The sequence below is a fragment of the Pan paniscus genome, chromosome 2 (genome assembly GCF_029289425.2).
Source record: "Pan paniscus chromosome 2, NHGRI_mPanPan1-v2.0_pri, whole genome shotgun sequence".
In the NCBI taxonomy this organism is placed as follows: Eukaryota; Metazoa; Chordata; class Mammalia; order Primates; family Hominidae; genus Pan; species Pan paniscus.
Genome location: NC_085926.1, coordinates 136,133,996 through 136,156,953, shown reverse-complemented (window position 1 = coordinate 136,156,953; position 22,958 = coordinate 136,133,996). Strand labels below are relative to the sequence as shown.

General features: G+C 35.8%; 1 protein-coding gene across 5 annotated transcripts in view; it reads right to left on the bottom strand.

Annotated features, from left to right (window-relative positions):
- ARMC8 (armadillo repeat containing 8) overlaps positions 1–22,958 on the bottom strand; it is a 112,826-nt gene that overhangs the window by 47,926 nt on the left and 41,942 nt on the right. For 4 of the 5 annotated variants that reach the window (XM_034957456.3, XM_014344389.5, XM_034957459.3 and 1 more), the window contains 6 exons: positions 17,156–17,236; positions 14,888–14,963; positions 14,700–14,790; positions 12,743–12,803; positions 10,287–10,487; positions 7,100–7,195 (listed from right to left, as the gene is read on the bottom strand). In XM_034957456.3, coding sequence (XP_034813347.1) covers positions 7,100–7,195; positions 10,287–10,487; positions 12,743–12,803; positions 14,700–14,790; positions 14,888–14,963; positions 17,156–17,236 — 606 coding nt within the window. The remainder of the gene's footprint in view (positions 1–7,099; positions 7,196–10,286; positions 10,488–12,742; positions 12,804–14,699; positions 14,791–14,887; positions 14,964–17,155; positions 17,237–22,958) is intronic. The other variant, XM_063602951.1, reaches the window with a different exon arrangement.

Here is a 22,958-nt window from a genome sequence, read left to right as displayed (position 1 = left end):
TACGGCAATATAACTTTACGGACATAAACCTGAATTTAATTTCCTTTTCATATGTCAGAAAATATTCTTCTTTTAATTCCCCCAACCATCAAAAAATGCAAAAATAATTTTATCTTGCAAGCTACAAAATTGTAATGTAGGTAACAGTACCCACAGGTTGTAGTTTACCAACCCCTATGCTAGCACTTTATTCATAGGAAAGAGCATAGCAACAATCCCTGATTCTTATCACAATCCTAATCTTTTCAAGTTCTACTATTCCATACATATTTAATTATTCCAAACATTTCATTCATTTCCAGAAAGAATGTTCTTGAAAATCCAACTAAGTCACAACATTTAGATTTACAGATCTAATAAAGATATTTTAGCCCATTTCTTGGTGTATATAACCTCTGTCTTTTAACTAGATAATAAACAATAAACCAACTTGTCCATCATACTTTCAATGGCTTAAGCAAGGGACATACCACAAATAGTATAATACTCAATTTTATATCTCCATTTAATGAAACTATGAAATAAAAATTCATTATTTTATAAATACCTCTATTACATATACAGCATTATCACTCCCAGGTTTGCTTCTTTCAGTATGTTGAAGGCCAAAGGTCTCAATACTGTGGGCAAGTGGCAAAACCTGGTCCTGTCATGGTTATTTCTTTAAAAATACTTACCATTGTGAATGAATGTTGCAAGGTTCACATAAAATTCTTTGGTGGATTTGCTTTAAGAAGGTAACTAACAACTTAACCACAGTTTGAGGCAAGGAATTATGAAATCCGAATGAATTTGTTGCTATTCAGTAGCAGAGCCAAGTCCTGAAGGGTGCTACTTCTGTGGTACCATGGAAAACCTTCAAAATGTACAAGGTGTTTGTTTCAATATGCAGGCTAAGGCTTAGAAATAATCCCTTGCATCTGCCTGATTTCACGGTAGACAAAAATACAAAATTTTGATGCTGTGCCCTTTAAATGCCCATTTAGAATCATTAAACTTTGCAAAATATTTAACAATATAAATTCACGGTACATTTATACTGTTACCCAGAAGATCAACTAGTAATAAATAAAAATGTTCAAAGTGAATGCATGCTCAGCAATCTTTTTTTTTTTTTGAGACAGGGTTTCACTCTGTCACCTAGGCTGTAGTGCAGTAGTACAGTGGTGTGACAGTGTGATCACGGCTCACTGCAGCCTCGACCTTCTGGGCTCAAGTGAAACTCCCACCTCAGCCTCCCAAATAGGTGGGACCACAGGTGCATGCCACCGGGCCTGGATAATTTTTGTATTTTTTTTTGTAGAGACAGAGTTTCGCTATGTTGCCCCAAGCTGGTATCGAACTCCTGAGCTAAAAAAATCCTCCCACCTAAGCCTCCCAAAGTGCTAGAATTACAGGCGTGAGCCACCATGCCCAGCCAGCCATCTTTAGAGACAGCAGAAAGATATTAAGAAAGATTGACCTAAATTTACAAATATGCTTTAAAATCTTACAGCATTGAAAATACAGAAAAAATTACATTGGTTCAAAATGTGAACATACATTTTTGGGATATGGTTTTGTATGAATGATGACTCTGAAGAAATGACATCCATGACAACCATAAGCAGTAACAATTAGGTGATCAAAGTTAGGTAGATTTTGGCCTCCTTACTTTTCTTAAGACATCTATTATCTAAGATTCTAACCAATTATTAATACACTTTGGAGGGCATGCTATGACAATAGTTTTAAAAATTAGTATTTTAAATTTTAGAATAAAATTATAAACAAGACAGTTTGTTACCAAGAAATACTCTACAGAAAGAGCCTATGTTTCTAAAACATAACTTCTTTTACTGGAATAAAGTTTTAGAAACTTACAGCATAAAATCACTTTCTTCATTGCAAACCTCTTATTTACACCTTCAATGTTGGTCATCTTTTCTTTTAATATACTTGAAAATATATTTTTTTAATCTCCCAATGAATTACTTAGATATTCTAATAAATGCTTCCATTTATTGAGCACCTATTATGTGGCAGACACTGTGCTAAACATTTTAAGTACATTATATCACGTATTTACAATGATCTGCAGTTGTAACTTCCTTTGCTAGGAAAAAGAGGATAGAAGACAAATTCTTGTTCTTTGCTTTCCTTTTTTCTTCTGCCTACACTTCTCAAAAAAAAATTTTTTTTAATCTCACTCTTGGCTTTCTTCACATGTCATATAAAGCCACTGTGATTGGACAACTTTTTTTCCTTCAAGGAACAAAAACTTAAGAGTTCATGTTTTCAATTCTTGAAAATGTAAAATGAAAAGCATTTAGAAAGTATTTAAAGTAACCAAAAATTAAGCTATTAAATTCCAAATTGACTCAAGGATAGCTCCATGGATAAACGTGTCCATTTTAATGGGTTCTAAATACTTCTCTGAGACCTCAGCAAATTCTTACTGGTCATTCCTTACTTTTCTCTGACTTACTGAGGTTTTATTATAAATGCTGAGGTTTAAGGCTATGCCTTGTTGATCTTTATCTCCCCTCCCTGCCTCTCCTTCCCTCTACCCAGTGGGCAATGTTATACAATGCAGATAGTTCAATCAGTCTATGCAGAATTGAGTAACTGATCTTAAAATCAGACACTAATTGGAAAAATACTTTATATCAGTATATATAACCTTGCAAATAGGTTGATTCCTGAAAGGTTAATTTCTATAAACCAAATCATACTTTTATCCTTAGAAAACCTGGTCCAGATTCACACGTGTGAATGATACAAACTTTAAAAAAATCATACATCTAGAAAGATAAAAACTCTATATTTTCTAATTAAGAAATAATGGTCAAAATTATTTTGAAATGAAGCAAGTACAATACCATAAAACATGTTTTCTTTGATCTATAGCCAAGCAAGCAGAAGACAAGCCCTCAGGATTGCCTGCCTCTTGAAAAAATGGGAATTTCCTGCATTTTTCTCTATGCTAAGTATAACAGTGAAACCCCTGACTATATGACCAGAGGTATATTTTCTCCATTTCAAATTTCCTGTCTTTACACACAGACAGAATTGCTAGTGAGGTTAGGAAAGTTCCTAATGCAGACAAGAGCATATAAGATAATGGGTGCTTAATAATGCAATATTGCTCATTCATCCATTTGTCTGTGTGTTCATTTTTTTCATTCATTCATTCATTCATCAATTATTTATTAAGTGTCAACTATGCACAGACAGTGTTGTAGATGCTGGGAATACATTAATGAACAAAACACAAATAAATCCCTGCCCTCATGGAGCTTACATTCTAGTTCCTCGAAAGAAATCTCCAGCTAAAATATACGTATTCAAATTTAAGCAGAAAACTTTCCCCAAGGCTCCATTAGTCAGGTGCCCCAGGGGAATGAAGGTTACAATACGTACTTAACATTTGCAATGTGTTTACTTTTATCAAAAATAAAACCGACATCCTGGTTAGTATACCAATTTCCTTGAATTTTAATTTACACTTTACTTCTAATTTCCCTTAATTTTCACTAATATTTCTAACAAGTTCTACTAGTTACTTGAAGAGTAAGAGAGAGATAATCCTTTTTCAACTTCCAACTTAACTGGTGATCGACAGGTCCTAATCAAGTGATGGTCTTCATAACAGCAATTATTTGTCATAGAAGAATCTATCTCAAAATTACAGGATTGTTTGCCACTGCTGCCTCTTGTGACTTAACCACTGACTGGGGATGCCAGTACTTGAAATAGTTTGTTGATCTATTTTGCTTCGTATCTTAACTTCTTCCATTTTTAATATCCCATTAACTGGACTTCTGCTTCCTAATCAGCATTAATATATGGTAAAGGCTATCATTAGAAACTAGATTTTCCTTTTGGCAGAGATGAGAGCTAATTTTTACTTAGCATTGCTGTCATTGCAGTTACTGCTAATGTGTTCTGGACCCTTCTTCCACTGAGCTCTCAATTCCAGCCTATGCTCTTACTCTCTCTAACCAAAATCCATTCAGAGTCAGGATCAATTATTACAGGTAACTTGAATTCTTCTAAGTTTAACATGGCCAGGCCACAACTGTTGCCAGGCTCAGTGATCCTCCATCTTTTCTGGGGCTTCTTCTCCCTCTTCATGTCACAGTCAATGGTAGTATTTTTCACTCTCACCTGCACAACTCTTTCCACCAGCACCATCCTCCTTCACTCTAGCTGACAGGACACCACAATAAATTAAGAAATTTTCAAGTATGCCATAGAGTAATAAAGGATGCAACACTCGGAATTAGAATACCAATTTTGCTCCATGCAGGATAAAGGTCCAAACAAATTAAAGAAAAAGTCACTCTGTGTACGATTTCTGCATTTTGATTTCTATATTTATTCAACAAATATTTATTGAGTGCTTATTAAGTTCCAGGGAATGTTATACAGTTGGTTTATTTTAGTGGGAATACACCAACACTGCTTCAAAGCAGGGGTGGTAAATCTCTGATCTACAGGTCACATTCCATCTTCAGCTTAATATTCTCTGGCCCAAAGAGAAGGTATCAAGAAATGAAAACACAGCAGACCTTTAGAAGTCTTTAGAAGCAGTAAAAGAGACACAATTATATGAAGAGAGGCCAGCGTCCTTCTCCTTTACTACTGTGTATACCTCTCATTGTCTCTACTTTGCTCTTATTTTCTCTTCTTCATTCTGCCTCCTTTCCTTAACTGGCCATAATAGGGCACTAGAATACATATTATTTACTGAATGTATTGAATTATGTTCCCATTTTTAATTTAAATGGCAGACCAACTGAACATTTCATGTTTTTCTCCTGAAACAAACAAACTTTTTGTTGGTTTTTGAGGGGGAGAAGTAGGGATTGGGGGAAGTAGATCTACAGTCCTTTAAATTTCTTTCAGAGACTCTCCACTCATTAACTCAGTTTCTCTACTTATTGACTCAGTTAACTGAAATTCCATCTTGGCAAGCATAAACATTGCATTTTTAAAAAATCAAACAATAAACATTGTACTTTAAGGATCTACACAAAGAATACAGTCAAGTTCATAAGACATAAGTGTAAACAAGAAATAAATATTTCATGGAGAAAGTAAATAAAAATCTACCCAAATAATTATTTCAACAACAAAAAAGGAAAAGAAATGCACTCAAAAGAAAAGTGCTACTATTTATCATTTTTTATACACTGAAAATAAAATTTTTCCACGCCTATGGCCAGTCTTCAAGTAGATTTTATCACAAAATTACTTTATAGTTTCCATTTTACAATTTATCTCTTTAGTAGTTACTATGAACTGTAAATTATTCAAACACTCAATTTCCCAGAAATTAAATATCTTCCTTAAAATGCTATATAAGCCCCATTACATAATATCACAGTATCTTCGCTTACCACACAAAAAACTATAATTAATAATTATAACTTTTTCTTTATTTGTCATCTTTCTACAGAAACGATCAGGAGTTAGCCTTACCAGGAAATTATACACATTATGAATACAAGTTTTAATAGACTACTGATTAGACTGTCATGTTGCAGGTATTTCTAGAACATGATATCACAAATTAAGCCATTAATTCCAAAACAATAGTTTATTAACAAAAAAGTACAAAGAAGTACAAATGGACATCCTATTTCCCATTGTGGTCCATCTGTCTATCTACCTTTCAGTCCATGAGATGGTTTTTTAGAGCTTTAAGAATGGGTAAAATACTTCTCCTGTTTCTAATGGGCCCTAATAACCATCCCAAACCAAATAATTGTGTATTTAAGTTATACAGTCCAATTTTTAAAAAATGTTCAAATCTATTGTTATAAAAGCCTCTCCCCTTGCAATACACCAACGTACCCAAACTGAACATTGGCGTCAACATCCATAAATCATATATATATCACTAGTATGTTTGCTTTGAAATAACAGTTTATAAATGAAAACTTAGATGTACCAAAAATGATTTTCATAGGGATACACTAAAAACACTTCAAGTCAAAATATCTTGTTAACTGAAATAAAGTGAGGTACATGGAAACATTCAATTTATTAGTTGTGCTTTTTGCATTGATTTTAAATCAAAGCTACTCACACATCGAATCTTATTGCTATTACTTCAGTTTCTTCAAGAAATGGTTCCTTTTCAAGTTATTTCAACAAATGTAAGGTTGTTCCATACTCCTCTTTCTACAGGCCTGAAGAACTTCTCTGAATCATGGTAAACTCTAATACTTTGTGATTTCTCTCACAGTGCTCCTTAAAATACTAATGCAGATGGAGAGATTTAGTAAATCATCATGTTCAGTAAATAATGACTAATTTGCTCTTTCTGCTATGGCTCCTCAAGACAGAACATGTGGTTTTGCTCTCTGATGGTCTTGAAAGCCTTGTGTAGAATTTATTATACATGTTTTTGAGTGGTAAGTTCCAGCTTTTTGGTTTGTGGAAGGAGCCAAGTCAGAGCTTACTTACCACTATACTCCTCATCTAGAAGTATTCTCATCAAGAACATGAGTTCAGTGTTAGACTAGGCTTTAGTAACATAAGGGTGCTATACCAGTGCATACATTTTCTGGGGAGCTGGAAAATTCAGATGACCACTCACTAAACATAAAATCATCATTCCACAAAGATTTTATTCACATTAAACTTGCACAGTAGCAAAAAAATCAAAACATAAAACTAAGCCACATATCAAAGAACAATATACAATAGAGATTTGAATTTCTCAATAGCATTGGAAGGTATTTCCATAAATAACATTTACAATTCTAATGTTAGGACTTTCAAGGTGTCTGAAGCTTCACAGTGCTAGAATTGATTTTTATCAGAACACATGCAAAAATGTGCAACATAATAATTCATATTAATGACACAAAAAAAAAGCACGCCAGTTATTTGTCATTCCAGCACGGCCATGCCACTCTATGTTCTAAAAACAAACAAACAACCCCCCAAATCCGGGTCCCATTCATTCTTCAATTATGCCTTTAGTCACTCTGCTTTATTATATTCAAACAGTCACTGTTAGTGCTCTTCACCACGACTTTCAGGTTGACGTCACTCCCTGCCTGCTGGCTGTCAGGACTGGGGGACGCCCCTCTCCCAGACTCACCTTCTTCCGGATGTCTTCATCATTTGCTCCAAGAGAGGCATAGAGCTTGAATGCAGCCTGGCGGAGTTCGTGAGCATGTTTTAAATCATGATCAAGCTATGGGGAAAAAAAGGATATGTTCCAACTCAGTCCATAAATTCAACTTTCGATAACATTAACTGAGTTGAAGGAAAAAAAAGTTAACAACTTTTAGATTTTAGTGAATTTCCCAGTCATTAACTACATTTCCCAGTTATTTTTGGATTCTGTTCACATAGCACTGAGACTTTGCAGTGTTCGTATCAATGTGACCTAAAATGCACACAATATGCTTCCATTTAAAAGTGAACACTACATTTGACACTGATATATGAAAAACCATTGTGAATCTCTGACTCCGAAAAATTCAGTGTTCCTAAATGGTAGCTTTACTGGCACTAATGCTTGCTTGCAGCAGCTCTTTGAAATGTTCTCCTTCAAAAGAAGGCACACCTGGACTTCTCTAGCCCCAGACTACAGCTGATAACCTGAATGAAATTGCAACAATGTCTTTAGGAGGGTTCCCTTAATTTTCTGAAACATTAAGAGTAGTGCTGGCCTAATTTTGGCATTTAAAAAGCTTTTAGAGGCTGGGCGCGGTGGCTCACGCCTGTAATCCCAGCACTTTGGGAGGCCGAGGTGGATGGATCACGAGGTCAGGAGATCTAGACCATCCTGGCTAACACGATAAAACCCTGTCTCTACTAAAAATACAAAAAAATGAGCTGGGCGTGGTGGCAGGCGCCTGTAGTCCCAGCTACTTAGGAGGGTGAGGCGGGAGAATGGTGTGAACCCAGGAGGCAGAGGTTGTAGTGAGCCGAGATCGCGCCACTGCACTCTAGCCTGGGCAACAGAGCGAGACTACATCTCAAAAATAAATAAATAAATAAAATAAAAAGCTTTTAGAAACAGAGAACCCATTGTGAAAATGCTTAACAAACCGTATACTATGGTAACCATTATTATCTATTACAGTTATCTGAGATTTATGTTGGGTATGGGTTTTTTCAAGAACATTATCAAAATTATCAGCATGAAGCAATTAATGGTATCTTTAAACATGCATAACTAATTATCAACTCTTCTATAAACTTGATCACCAAACTACTGTAAAAATAAAACAGAAGCATATTTTTCAGGATACTTTCAATGACTATGACCAAGTAACTATACAAAGTCTACCAATAATATAAATAACCTCGTACCTAAAAGCCTTAATGTAATCATCCAAATGAATACCACTTTTCCCAAAGAAGTTACTTTGGAAAGGTTCACTCATCCAATGATGTAGGTGTTGTTCATAACATTCTGAGACCCTCTTTTGAAACTTCCTAAAGAGCTAACTGGTATTATTAGCTAGAAAACACTGACAGTGGTATAGCTTGATCAATGATGAGACTTTTAGTTGTCACTGACTGTGTGTGAAGATGGAGAAATTCAGTTGGGTAATATAACGTAGGTAACAAAAAATTCCACAGAAAGCAAAAGACAATATATATATTTTACATATATATATAATTTGGGGTGGCTCTGAAGGCAATTCTTAATAGTTCCAAAACTTCTGTTCAAAGCAGACACTGATGGATTATAGGAAGAACTTCCCAATACAGAATACTCACTTTGATAAGTTCTAAAAGTATCTACTCTTAAAGTCTTAACTACATTCTAGTCATAAATTAAGATATAATACTGACTTGAACTAACATATCATGAAAATCACAAATTTATTAACATGTGAAGATTTCTCTTTACGGGTCTAGTGTCTATACTTTTCGGGTCAGAAACCTTTGGATAATCCATCATCAAAAATAAAGATGACAAAACAAACTATTACTCAAGTTTGGTATTAGGATGTCATTTTTAAGGATTATTGTTGTTACAGTTTTACTCTGATGGAAATGAAATGGAAAAACTAACAGAAGAGATAATCTACGTACTAGTTAAATGATTTGCATATGCATAGGCTACATGTTCTTAAAATTGTTTCCTTACTCTCATGGCCATCAAAACATTTTATTTGCCTTCCTGGGGTGGTCAACTCAGGGCGTTCATGAGGCAGTAGCTAAGGGTTGCTCATGTATCTTTGTATTGGTAAGATACATTGTCAGTGTGAAAAAATGACCGGAAGGAAAACAGACAAGGCAACTGGTTAAATGTATGCAACCCATCACTTCTACTGGAAAAACACCACTACTGAAAGAAGAGCAGACACATAAGTTTAATACCCAGAGAGTAGAGTACATTACTAATACAAATACCAGTGAAGGTTATTTTAGGCCCTTCTTAAGACAGAGTAAAGATATACCCTTAATAGTTTGCTTTACTTTCAAAGTTAAATGCCAAATGAACAACTGCCTACCAAATGAGGTTTTTTGAAACTCAAAAGCATGAGGGAGAGGTTACAAGAAGAATAGTTACCATTGGAACCACTGGCATGAAAAATACAGTTATATTCATGAAACAGTACTGGCTACTAATTAAGAGGCAATGTTCTCTCTACCATGACCTCCTTGAACAAACTTTCTCTTACAGAATGTTCATCTCCTATGCTTAAAGAAATGGATAGGGCAAACAGGCTGAGATGCAACAAGTCAAAATAAATACCGATCTATTCTAAGGAACTTAGGTTTTCAGAAAAAGCACAATTTGGCCTTTTTGGTCCCAAATTCAAGATTAAATGATGCTTTAGCTGTCACTAGCAGGCCCAAAGCACAGTATGAAACTGGAAAAAAGAGAAAATAGGGAAAGGTAACAAAATAGACTGTGGTGGAAAGTAACATGGGACAACTTAGTCTCCTGGAACAAAAAGATTACTCCTGACCTAAAGAATGAGAATGTAACAACAGGGATGATTCCATGACCAAGAATAAGATTATACAGTTATATCAATACCCAGCTTGGAGAATCCACTACTTTTGAGGTTTAGTTGGGGAGTTAGGATGCAATTTTCTTTATTGCTTATCTGCTCAGTAAAAACTTTCTGACAATAAACATTAAACAACTTGGATTCAAAAATTCACAAAGCAATATTATCTATGTTACCAAAGATAAAAGATCCTTTATTTAAAAGGGCTTTAAGCTGTAGTTATCAATTGGTTCAAAACTGTGAACAATAAGAAAAACTTTAGAAAAATCTCCCTTGAGCTGCTAAAAAAGGAAAATAACATACCCTTTTAATATCAGTGATGGCACTCACTGAGCTGGGATACTTGAAATAATCAGCAAGCATGGCAATGAGGTGATCAGTTATGCTAGCGATTCTCTGTAGCTCAACATCTGGTTCAATCAGATAGGCAAGTGTCTCAGCTCCTTCAACTCTCTCCTCTAGTAATCTCTCCTTACTGCACATTCGAACCAAACAAGGTAATGTCTGAAAGGTAGTGAGATTAATTATTTGCTTTTTGGTAAAGGTAAAAGCTTAAGCATATAGTGACTGAATCAACTCAATAGCTTTTATCAGGAGTAATGTTTATGATCAAATATTTCCTTTACTGACTTCCACAGAATAAAAGATTTTTTTAAAATGCAAAAACAAGCAAAATTCAGTACACATTAATAATTTGTACTGGCACACTAAACTCTATTCGTACATCAAAGTATATTAATACAAATTCTAATTAGGCTTTTGGGACCGATAAGACAAGTTTTATTGTACAACTTTGTAAAAGACATTTAAGAATCCCTAACAAATCATGTCTGATGGTTCTGCCCCATCTATCTATTTATTTACCTAAAAAAGACCCAGCAGTTTAATCAGGAATGATTTTGCCTTAGGAAAAGTATGCTATCTCTTCCTTAGTGAGTAATATCGTTTATTTTTTGGTTTGGGGAGTCATACCTACAGTTGCCAAAACAAAATACAGCTTTAAAACTGCAGTGATCTTACCATTACTCAGATTCCACCAGTTCTACTATAATGCAACTGAAATGTATCACAGTTGCTAGGTTTTCCCAGTAACTTGCTGGAATTAGCAGTGGTATCCATGAGTTCAATTTTACTTCTGAGGTCCCTCAAAAATCTTGGCAATGGTTTGGTAACTTATCTACATTAGGTTCTCAATAAAAATATTACAGACATTTACTATTTCTTTTTCTTTTTTTTTTGAGACGGAGTCTTGCTCTGTCGCCCAGGCTGGAGTGCAATGGCACGATCTCGGCTCACTGCAACCTCTGCCTCCTGGATTCAAGCAATTGTCCTGCCTCAGCCTTCTGAGCAGCTGGAATTACAGGCGCCCACCACCACTCCTGGCTAATTTTTTATTTTTAGTAGAGATGGGGATTCACCAGGTTGGCCAGGCTGGTCTCGAACGACATTTACTATTTCTAAGCCTGACGGATCCACTTGAAAGGACAATGTGGAAGTATAAATTGAAATGTTATCATTATAGAAAGTCTTCCTCAAATACTGCAGGCAACTGTGCTTTGCTCTTTTATATATAATAAGTTCCTATTATATCTTTTACCACAGAGCTTAGCACTTCATCGTTCACTACTAATTTCCTATTAGGCTAGTAGAAGCTTTACAATTCAACCCTAGGCTTCCAAGGGGAAGGCCCTATTCTTTTTTCCCTAACATTACTAGTTACTAATATTTATTGATACCATAAATTCATGAATTATTTAATCTAATGCTCATGACTACTACGTGAAGAATATACTACTAACATTTTACCAATGCAGAAAAAGAGGAAGGTTAGAGAAGTAAATAAATCAAGATAAATGCTATGGAAGTCCGTGGCACTCTATGAAGAGTTGTTTACTTAGGGAGTGTTCAGATCTCATTAAATTAATTCTCTTCCCCAAAGACTAAAGCAAATATTAGTCTTCTCTGTGCTCTTTTATCCTTGGGATCACCTTTTGAACAATGATAATGTGAGATCTCATATTTATAAAATGACACATCATCAATTTACTTATACTTAATTTTTTATAGCTAATAAGACATTTTAATGTATTTAATATATTGTTATCCTCACAATAACCCTGTGCATAGATGAGCAGGAATTATTGCTGCAATTTTCATAATCTGGAGTCCGAGGCATCAAAAGAATAAAGGATGTACAGTCAGAGGTGGGAGTGCTAAAACCAGAATCCAGGTTTTAGGACTTTTAGGGTTGGTCTTTTCTCCAGGTTTTTCTAAATTCAAGTTGTATATGACATATCACAATGACAATGCTTGTTTTCATGTGTTATCTACTTATTCTCTTTCATTATGCCTTTTGATTATCAGCTATGAGAATGATATAAAGTCTTTTTCTGCAAAAGTGGCAAATCGTCTGCCTCTAAAACTGTAATACAAATTTAATGACAATCAAGAACGAAATATATTTTCTATTTCACCTGAATTGTACACTTTTACAATTTCCACATCCTCCTAATTACCATAAAATGAAAGGCTGGGACAATGAAATAATTATTTCACGTTGACTTTCGAAACACATCTAAAATCAATTTTTAAAAACTATATGACATCCACTGAAAAGAAAGCATGGTCTTTCAATATTATTCTATGCCATGCACATATATCATAATGATAAATGTGTAAAATGAAATATGAATATCAATACTGATATTTAACACATAACTGGATAATTTTCACATTTTAAAGATAATTAATTAGCTTACCTTTAATACAATACAGTTATCATCTGTCCGAATTGCTCCAGCTCTACACATGTAAGTTAAACTGGAATAAGACAGCAGAAAATAAGTTTTTGCTTGGAGTTTAAAGCTTTAAATGAAAAATTATTTGCCTTTAAGATTTTATTAAAAAATCGAAAACCAAATAATATCACTTATCTTGAGAGTGAAGATTTTGACAATTCGCTTTTCGGAGGTTCAGTCAATTTAACAGTCAAAGAAAACTAACTGACAAATACAGATGGCAAGCCAGATATTTAAAAAAACAAAACGAAACAAAAACCTACCAAATAGTTTTAAAAATAAATAACCTAATGATGGACACATTTTGAGGCTAGGTGCTGGGCACATGTTGTATTCTTTATACTTCAGAATTTTCCATAATAAAAAGGGAAAAATGTTCAAAATGAAACATAAGATGAACACATTATCTCAGTTTAAATGAAGTTGGAATATTCTAACTCCAAATGCAGTAGAAGTATCACAGAAGAGGCATTTAACTTGTAACACAGCTGTCCATCAGAAATGAACTATTCAGAGGTTAACAGCAGGGGCTTTGGGAACGAGTCAATAATTTGGTTCTACTGAAAAACAATTATAAGCTGCCTTTGAATAAGAATATAATTAATTTTTATTCCCCAGGCAGGTGGCTGAACATTAAGCGCTTCAGAAATTTAAATTAATGAATTTCCTTTTTGATTACATTCCTTTAGCAAGATGGGGGAAAAAAATTAAAACATCTCATGTTGGCTTCTACCGAAAGTTATAAACAAATAGGTAAAATCATTTTACTTATATTGTAGACGGCTGAAATATTTGTAGTTGTTATTATCTTGAGGCTTGTTACCATATTGTTTTTCTGAAACCATTTACTTGAGAACATTACCTTACTGACAGAGGCAAATGCTCAGTTTTAAAGACAAAAAGCAAAAAATAATACAAACAAACAAAAACCAAACAATTCACGATACATGAGTAATTCATTGAAAATGCCAAATTCTCACCAAAATGTTAGAACCACAGCTTAAATACTAAGATTAAACTTAGCACAGAACCCTACACAAGTGCTCAACACACCCATTCATGTATTGATAATTACAGAACATGCACTGAATGCTTACATGAGCCAGAAATTGTGCTAATAAAAACTCTGCAGCTGGGCGCAGTAGCTCATGCCTGTAATCCCAGCACTTTGGGAGGCCAAGGCAGGTGGATCACGAGGTCAGGAGTTTGAGACCAGCCTGACCAACATGGTGAAACCCGTCTCTACTAAAAATACAAAAATTAGCCAGGCATGGTGGCATGTGCCTGTAATGCCAGTTACTCAGGAGGCTGAGGCAGGAGAATTGCTTGAACCTGGGAGGCGGAGGTTGCAGTGAGCCGAGATAGTGCCACTGCACTCCAGCCTGGGTGACAGAGTGAGACTCCATCTCAAAAAAAAAAAAACCTTTGCATAAACATCTTCTAAACCATCACAACTTTTGAAGATTTTGTGTTTTTTTTTTTTTCCTTAAAAGATGAGGAAGCCACGTTCTCTGAAATCATCCCTTGGTTATCAACTTCAACTAATTCTCATTCCATATTTCTATATCTTTGTATTTCCCTGGCTAATACTTAGCATAGTATATGTTGGTTAAATCTAATCTAATTCAGTATTATTTCAACTGAAGTAGAAGGACAGTAGTTTGAGGATGTAATAAAGTAATTTTCTGAAGACAGTCTCAGATGTTATACGAGAGTTCCTGTTCTGCATATTACTAGTAATAAGCTGAGTATAAAAAACTCACATCCATTTAAGAAAATGTGGGATGGACTCCTGACTTTCAAATTTCAAAATCTCAAAATAAAATGGGGATTGGAAGCAAGCAAATATGGTTGTCCAAAAATACTCTAAGATATTGATAAAGCACTGTCTTTCTTCCCACATTGTCCTGACTTTTACCATTTTGCTGATGTGAGCTGCATCTCAATAGGCTTATCCCTCTGTAACATCTTCACAAAAATCTGTGGTAACAATTCTCCATCAACCAAAACTAGAAATAAAACAAACAACAATGATTAAGGAAATTCTTTAAATCTAAAAAGTTCATCAATTAAATCATGTAGGTGCCACTGAAAGCTCCAGCCTACCATTTACCAGGGTCATCGATACCTGGGGGTTTTCAAAAGCTAAAACTGAGAAACATTTCAGTGCTTGCATTCGAACCTGTAAAAATAAATGAACAAACAAAAAATGTATTTATTTTAATTTTGCAAATGCAAATTTTAATGTCTCAGAATCTAAACTCTTCTAAAAAATTATGTAAATCTGCTTAAAATACTAACAGGCCTCAAAGAAATAACAATAACACCTGTACAGCTGAAGAGTACAGTAAGTTAAAATTAACTATAAAAGTTAGAACTAATTTTGAATAGAAAAAAAATGAGGAAGTAGCAATTTAAATTTAACTAGATAAATCCCTAATCAAAGTTAAAAGAACACTATACAAAATACAGTTGGTAAGACAAAGAGAACTTAGTAACAATTAATTACCAAGCGGCTTTCAAAGCGAATAAAAAAAAATAGAATACTTTTATGTATGGATTGGAGACAGGGAACAGAAGGAGAGGAAACAATGTTACAATAAAATTTAAGAAGCACTAACTTTTAAAACACCCATGAATTGTGCTACTATTCCTCAAAACTAGGTTACTGGTTTGGGATAATACCAAGGGCCCAATCTCTTAACCATATATAATATGCTTTACAATTTCCAGAAGCTCCTAAGAGATCTGTTTTTTTTTTTCAATTCTTTCCATTCTAATCCAATCTAATCCTCACTTCTAAGTCTGAGTCTACACATGATGTTTTAATGTGGAACCTGAGGTTGACAAGCACTCACAGGATAGGTAGCTGGGGTATGAAGAAGCCCTGCCCCTCACTTGGGCAATGCTCTGCAGCACTAGCATGTGCCCACAGGAGGAACCTAGAATACATTAATGGCACTTTGGTAATACAGCAAACCCTGGCAGAAGAGTAATGTTACCAGACTAGTCCCCTTTCCACAACCTGTAGGTTTTTCAAATCATTATAGTAAATAAGGAAGTCTAGTGCAGAAAAGATAGGAGAAATGGAGGAAGAGCTGGGGGAATTAATGAAGCTAGAGGAGATAAAGTAAAGGAACAATAAACAGCCACCCAAACAACTGTTTCTTGATGTGCAAGTGCTGACTGGTTTAGCCTTTGCATGGCACAGGAAAGAGGAGGTACCTTTCAGTATATATTTATTTCCCCTGCCTCTGGCTAGTTTGAAGTTAGTTCCACTCTCCATTCCTATCCTTATGAGCTCTTTACCAAGACTAAACTAGATAGCTGAGGTAGGGAAAACATACACATTAGTAGGCCCTACCTGAAATAAATTTAAAGACTAAAAGGACAGGCCAGACACGGTGGCTCACGCCTGTAATCCCAGCACTTTGGGAGGCCAAGGCAGGCGGATCACAAGGTCAGGAGATTGAGACCATCCTGGCTAACATGGTGAAACCCTGTCTCTACTAAAATATAGAAAAAATCAGCCAGGGGTGGTGGCAGGTGCCTGTAGTCCCAGCTACTCGGGAGGCTGAGGCATGAGAATGGCGTGAACATGGGAGGCAGAGCTTGCAGTGAGCCAAGATCGTGCAACCGCACTCCAGACTGGGCAACAGAGCGAGACTCTGTCTCAAAAAAAAAAAAAAAGAGACTAAAAGGACAGAATGGAGTCACTGCAAGAGGACAGAAAACAAAAATGACTGCTTCCCTGTTCTGCAAGTAACTCCTGCAATACCCAACTCTAATGTTACACAATTAAAGACTACATGCCAATATTTGCTACAACTTGTAGATGGACAACAATGAATGGCCAAGGTTTTAACTCAACACCTGGTAATATGACACTGCTTGCTTTCATATATAAAAGAAAACGTAATTAGTTAAGTCTGGAAACTCTTTACTTTTTAACTAAAAATACAAAACATAACACATTTTAAATGCTGATGTATATGCAGGAATATGCTAAGTCTGAGACACTGTGGTTAAATAAAGGTCTCAAATATGAAATTCAGTTCCTTCTTGATATAGAAAGCCACTGCTTCTATACTTCAAGGCATCATGGCACTCGTAGCTATCCAAAAAAGATTTTAAATTTAATGGGTGCAAATCAATAAGAACTCATGGTACAACTGTATCCTAAAAAAGAGATGCAAGGGCAGCTTTTTTTTTTTTTAAAGAGCATTCTATAGCTAAAATGATGCCCTATAACATTTTACTGATAAAATACTACTTTTGATCACAATTATCAAAGAAACAATAAAAATATGTGGGTCTGTTTCTAGAAATCACAAACAAGGTATACAAATCTGGCCACAATTTTTAACATCTTACTTTGTAGGACAGTGAGGTTAGTAGGTGAGCAATATTCTGAACTGCACCGTGGTTAAATAAAATTGTTTGATGATCTGGCCCCTGTAAGAAAAGAGAATACAACAATATATTTAGAAGAGTAATGACTCATTCCAATAAAACCACATTTACTTAAATGTAGAAAACCACATTCACTACAGTATAGAATCCTGTTACTCTTTGCTTAAATAAACTCAAACCTCAAAAAGCAGCACAAACGCTGTGTTCAGTCCTGCAAAGGGCTACCATATCTTAACTCATTCCAGTTCTAGAAATGCTGCCTCTTTACCTCCTAGAAATATAGAAGTGGGCCCAGAAGCTATGTTGGCACAAGTCCTCTGCAATTATTAAATAGAACGCCCAAGTCCTCTGCAATTATTAAATAGAATGCCACCACAGCAATAGAGCCACGATGAATTCTGCATTTCATGTGCACATTATTGCCCTATGCCCACAGGAAACAGTGGCAGAGTCATTGTTACAACTTAGAACTGATGAGCTCATCAGGGGAACTCTAAAAATGAATTGTAAAAGGAACTGGACCACAAACTAACCTACCTTAACACATCGGGGAGGTCTGAATAATGCTATAGTGGGAAACACAACACTCCATAACTGGGAAATGAACAACAATGTGTTTTGGTTTCCATATTTCTATCTCATTTTTCTTTTTAAAAGTATTGGTTCAGCCAGGTGCAGTGGCTCACACCTGTAATCCCAGCACTCTGGGAGGCTGCCGGGGGTGAATCAGGAGGTTGGGAGATCAAGACCATCCTGGTCAACATGGTGAAATCCCGTCTCTACCAAAAATACAAAAATTAGCTAGGTTTGGTGGCGCATGCCTGTAGCCCCAGCTACTCCGGAGGCTGAGGCAGGAGAATTGCTTGAACCTGGGAGGCGGAGGCGGAGGCTGCAGTGAGCCAAGATCGTACCACTGCACTGTAGCCTGGGCAACAGAGCGAGACTCCGTCTCAAAAACAAAAACAAAAACAAAAACAAAAACAAAAAAGTATTGGTTCTTAAAAGAGTAGGAAGGTAAAGAGATAGGAAAATGAAGGTTTTTTTCCATCAATTCTGTTTTCTACTAATCAATGTACTAAACAGCTTCAAAGTGACAGAAACTAAAATTAATGCAAAGCTTCAAATTTGCCATAATTCTTATTCATTCATTTTATGTCCAACCTTATCCAATCAATTAATGAAAAATCAGCTAAAGCCAACACAGGGATGATATTTCACGCTTATCATCACTCAGAAGAGAAAAATATCACAAAGGTTGGCTATCGGTCTGGGCTCACCAAAAGAAACCAGTTATTGGTCCAGCAAGTGCTCTCAAACCAATTTCTCCAACCCATTATTTAAGCAAGTAACAACTGTCGTGAAGATGCTCGTTCTTTCTTGAGCCAAAACACCCATCATTTGAAGTGGGGAAATTAGCATTCGTACTTCTGAATAGCACGACCATCATATTCTACTTTACAGGTAACAATCCCCAAATATTTTATGTATTATTAAAAGAATCTGTAAAAAACTCAGCAATTTCTCTCTTTTTCCATACATTTTCTAACTTTGAGTTTCTTATTTTTAATCACAATACAATATTCCATAGTTTGCTCATACAAACCCCCATTGTATATTTTAGGTAGTTTCTAATGTTTTACTGCTATAAGCAGTGTTTTGTTGAACATTATTTGAAGCTGCATCTCAGTACAGATCCTGAGGTTATGAGGATAAATTCCCAGAGTAAAATGGTGTGATATATTGTTACATATCCATCCAGAATGGTGCAAACCTGTTTTTGTCATAACTGAAAATACTGACATTCTCAGGGCATTGGTTTTAAGTGTGCTCCCTTTCCTCCCACCTCATCCATGCATCATCTGCAGTTATAAGTATAGGTACTACTTACTGGATACTGGATACCAGTGCCAGGCACTGCTCTAAACACTTCACATGCATTTGTCTCATTTGAAACAAAGGAGTCCTTGGCTTATAAACACAGTGGTGAAGACTGAAGGAGGGGAGCCAAAGAAAACAGGGGTCTCGTAAGGATTCGACCCTTTTTTCTTACCTAGTTACTAAATCATGAAGATAAGCCAAAATTAGCCTCAGCTTATGTCATCACACTAAGGCTTTTTAAGTTCCTTATCAATTTTGACAACCCAGTTTAGACACTGGCAGAGCTTAGCAAAAGCGAAATAGGTAGGGTGCTGCCTCAGCCTCTTGCACCTCATTGTTTTTCCACCTCTATCTGCAGCCAATCTGTTCTCCTGCCTTAAGGTGACCTAATAGATTATATGTTTCAAGACATTTTATACAGCAGATACGTAAATATATTCTTCCCCCATTTTAATACAAATGGTAGAATACTATATACACTGCTCTAAACCTTTTCTTCCTTTACAATTTATCTCAGAGATCATCCATATCAGCACAAAAAGAGTTTTCTCATTTATCTGTTGGCCTTACTCTATTATATGAATGTTCTAAACTTTAACTAGTACCCTATAGTTAGACACTTAGATTGTTTTCCATCTTTTACTAACATCATTTCAGCGTACACCCATGTGCTTGTAACTTTTTTTCTAAGATCTGAATAATTTATGGCATATCCTTTCTAAGTTATATTTACAATGGATGGGGAAAAGATCAAGCACACTGCAATTCTCTCTATATATAATTGTTCCCTGGTGCTGACAAGATACCTTACTTTTTTCCGTCAAATTCTTTGCCTCAAAGATGGCAGCAAATACTTGTTACAAAAGAAGTTCTTCCTCCTCTCTGAGGTTGTACACAAAATTGTGTAAAAGCAGTTGTAAGGGGCTAGATGCAGTGGCTCATGTCTGTAATCCCAACACTTTGGGAAGCCGGGGCAGGCAGATAGCTTGAGGTCAGGAGTTCGAGACCAGCCTGGCCAACATGGTGAAACCCCATCTCTACTTAAAAAAAAATATGAAAATTAGCCAGGTATTGTGGTGCACACCTGTAATCCCAGCTACTCGGGAGGCTGTGGCAGGAGAATCGTTTGGACCCAGGAGATGGAGGTTGCAGGGAGCCGAGATTGCGCCACTACACTCTAGCCTGGAAGACAGAGCGAGACTCCATCTCAAAAAAAAAAAAAAAAAAAAAGCAATTGCAAGGAAAGAATTAGTGGCTGAACCAACTAGTGAGGAGGATCTGTCATTTGAGACTTATCGGTCTCTCATTCAGCTTTCTCCAAATCAACCTGCAGGAACCTGGTGGTTAGTGAGGCAGCATCCACTGGGTGGGAAGCACCTAAGTCCTCATGGTCTTTTTTTTTTTTTTTCCCCAGAGATGGGGGTCTCATTACGTTGCCCAGGCTGGTCTTGAACTTCTGAGCTCAAGGGATCCTCTCGCTTGGGATCCTCTTGCTCAAGGGATCCTCTCAGCCTCCCAAAGTGCTGAGATTATGGGCATGAGCCACCACACCTGGCCTAGCTCTCATGGTCTTAAACTCCAAAAAATAGGCTCAGAAATCTGAGTAAATACTTAAGAAATAGCAACAGTTTAGAAGTTAGAATTTCAACAAATACTATTTCTAGTGAGTGTTTTCTGCTCAATAAATCAGAAAATTTCAAAAATATAATTATGATTATATTGCAACACAAATGCTTTAGTGAGCTCTCCCTTTTTCCCTCCCCCAAAGTATGTAAATTTATTTAATATTGATACCAGTCAAAGCAAATTAGTAATTTTAAGTTTTGTCATTTAATCTTAGCTTAATGTGAGTCCCTACGAGTCTTAAAATTCTATTATAAATCTTATTTTTTACTTATATGCAAAAAAAGAACAACATGAAAATAAAAGGGTTTTATATTTAATGACAATACATGGACCATTGGATCAGTTGTTCTCAAAGATACATGTTGTCAGTATATGGGTAAAGTTGTTAATATTGTATTTTAGGCTTTTACTAACGTCACTGGATTTATAAATGCTATACTGTTTCTTGAAGCCTAGCTATGTCTCAGAATATTTAAATGTGGTTATTTAATTATAGTGGCAAATGCTAACTTATCCAATTAAAAGGTGAGTAAAGGTGACTTTCTCTGATAACATCTTCCATTCTGTCAGTGGTATGAGGCTGGCTGTTAAATTATTATCCTCAGTTTAAGTTTCTCTCCAGCAAAAAAATAGTGATTTAATGGTACTCTATAATTTCAGCTAAAACAGCATTGAGAAGTTTCAGATGAGCAATCCCTATGTTGAAGAGTTTCTGATGAGTAATCCTGAAAGCTATTTAGGTAACTTCAGGAATGGAATTATCCAAACTTCTCATAGCTTAAAATAATTTAACATGTAGTTATTCCTCCAGGTCCAATTTTCAGTAGCCTTTTGGGATTACTGTGCTTATGACTAGTAGACGCTGTGCTCTGTTGAACACTCAGTAATAGAATTTTATTTATTTTTTTTGAGACAGGGTCTCGTTCTGTGACTCAGGCTAAAGTACAGTGGTGCAATGACTGGTTCACTGCAGCCTCAACCACCTGTGCTCAATCGATCTTCCCACCTCAGTCTCTGGGGTAGCTGGGACTACAGGCACACGCCACCATGCCTGGCTAATTCTTTTGTATTTTTTGTAGAGATGGGGTTTCGCCATGTTGCCCAGACTGGTCTCAAACTCCTGGGCTCAAGAGAACCACCTGCCTCGGCCTCTCAAAGTGCTGAGATTACAGGTGTGAGCCACTGCACCCAGCCCCTGAAAAATTTTTAATGAGGCATACAGTTCTGGAGCATCTTCCTCAACTTGCCAGGCTGGCTATAAGACGTCATTTTGTTGTTGGAAAATTCTAGCCCTTGATGGATTGAGCTCATTTTAAGCAAGTGAGTTGCAACAAAACTGTCATTGTCTTAAAGCCTTTCTTTCCCCACCTCAAAAGATTATAAGGCATTGTTTGATATCTCTGCTCCTATGAGTTGGCCCACACTTTGTCAACGTAATCCAAGAAGAGAAACTTCAAAACTTTTTCACAAAAATCTTAAATAGTACTGAACAGATTGTGATAATCAGCTAGGGTTTGTTTGGAAGGGGGTTTAGATGTCTAAATTACAATGTAGAAACTCTTCCTAAAACTGGGTGATTTAGGTTTCATTTATTTGGAAGGCTGTTCTAAAACAGCATAGACCTGTGTCTTCCAGGTGTTCTCTTATCCCTTCTTTCCTATAGTTCCCAAAGCTCCTTACTTGCGACTTGTATTATAAATGATAGGATGTATTATAAATGATACAATATCATCAGAAGATAATTATTTGGTTAGAAGTTAGAAAATGTGTAGAAATTAAGAAAGATCTCAAGTAATCACCCATGGTTATCAAAAATGATACATTCAACATATAATCTACAAAGCAAACTAAATGGCACTTCATAGAAAAGAAAGAGAAACTTTACTCAACAATGAGAAGAATCTCTCTCCTTTCTCCTTATATGAGATCACTTAAACCAGTTTCCAGTAATAGGGAACAAGGGTGAGGGGAAACAGTCATGATCACACATTGCTGGTAGTATAAAGTGGTATAATCTTTATTTAAAAATGTGGTAAAATTACAAATACATATATTCTTTGACCCCAAAATTTTATTTCTTATAAAATGCCTCATATACAAGGTATTTTTTGCAGCACTGTTTTGTAATAGCATCAGACTGGAAACAAACTAAATACTCCACAATAGAGGACTGGACAAATAAATCTATACACTAAAACACTATGCACTGTTAAAAAAAAAAAAAAAAAAAAGAGGGAGAAGTCCTTATGTACTGATATGG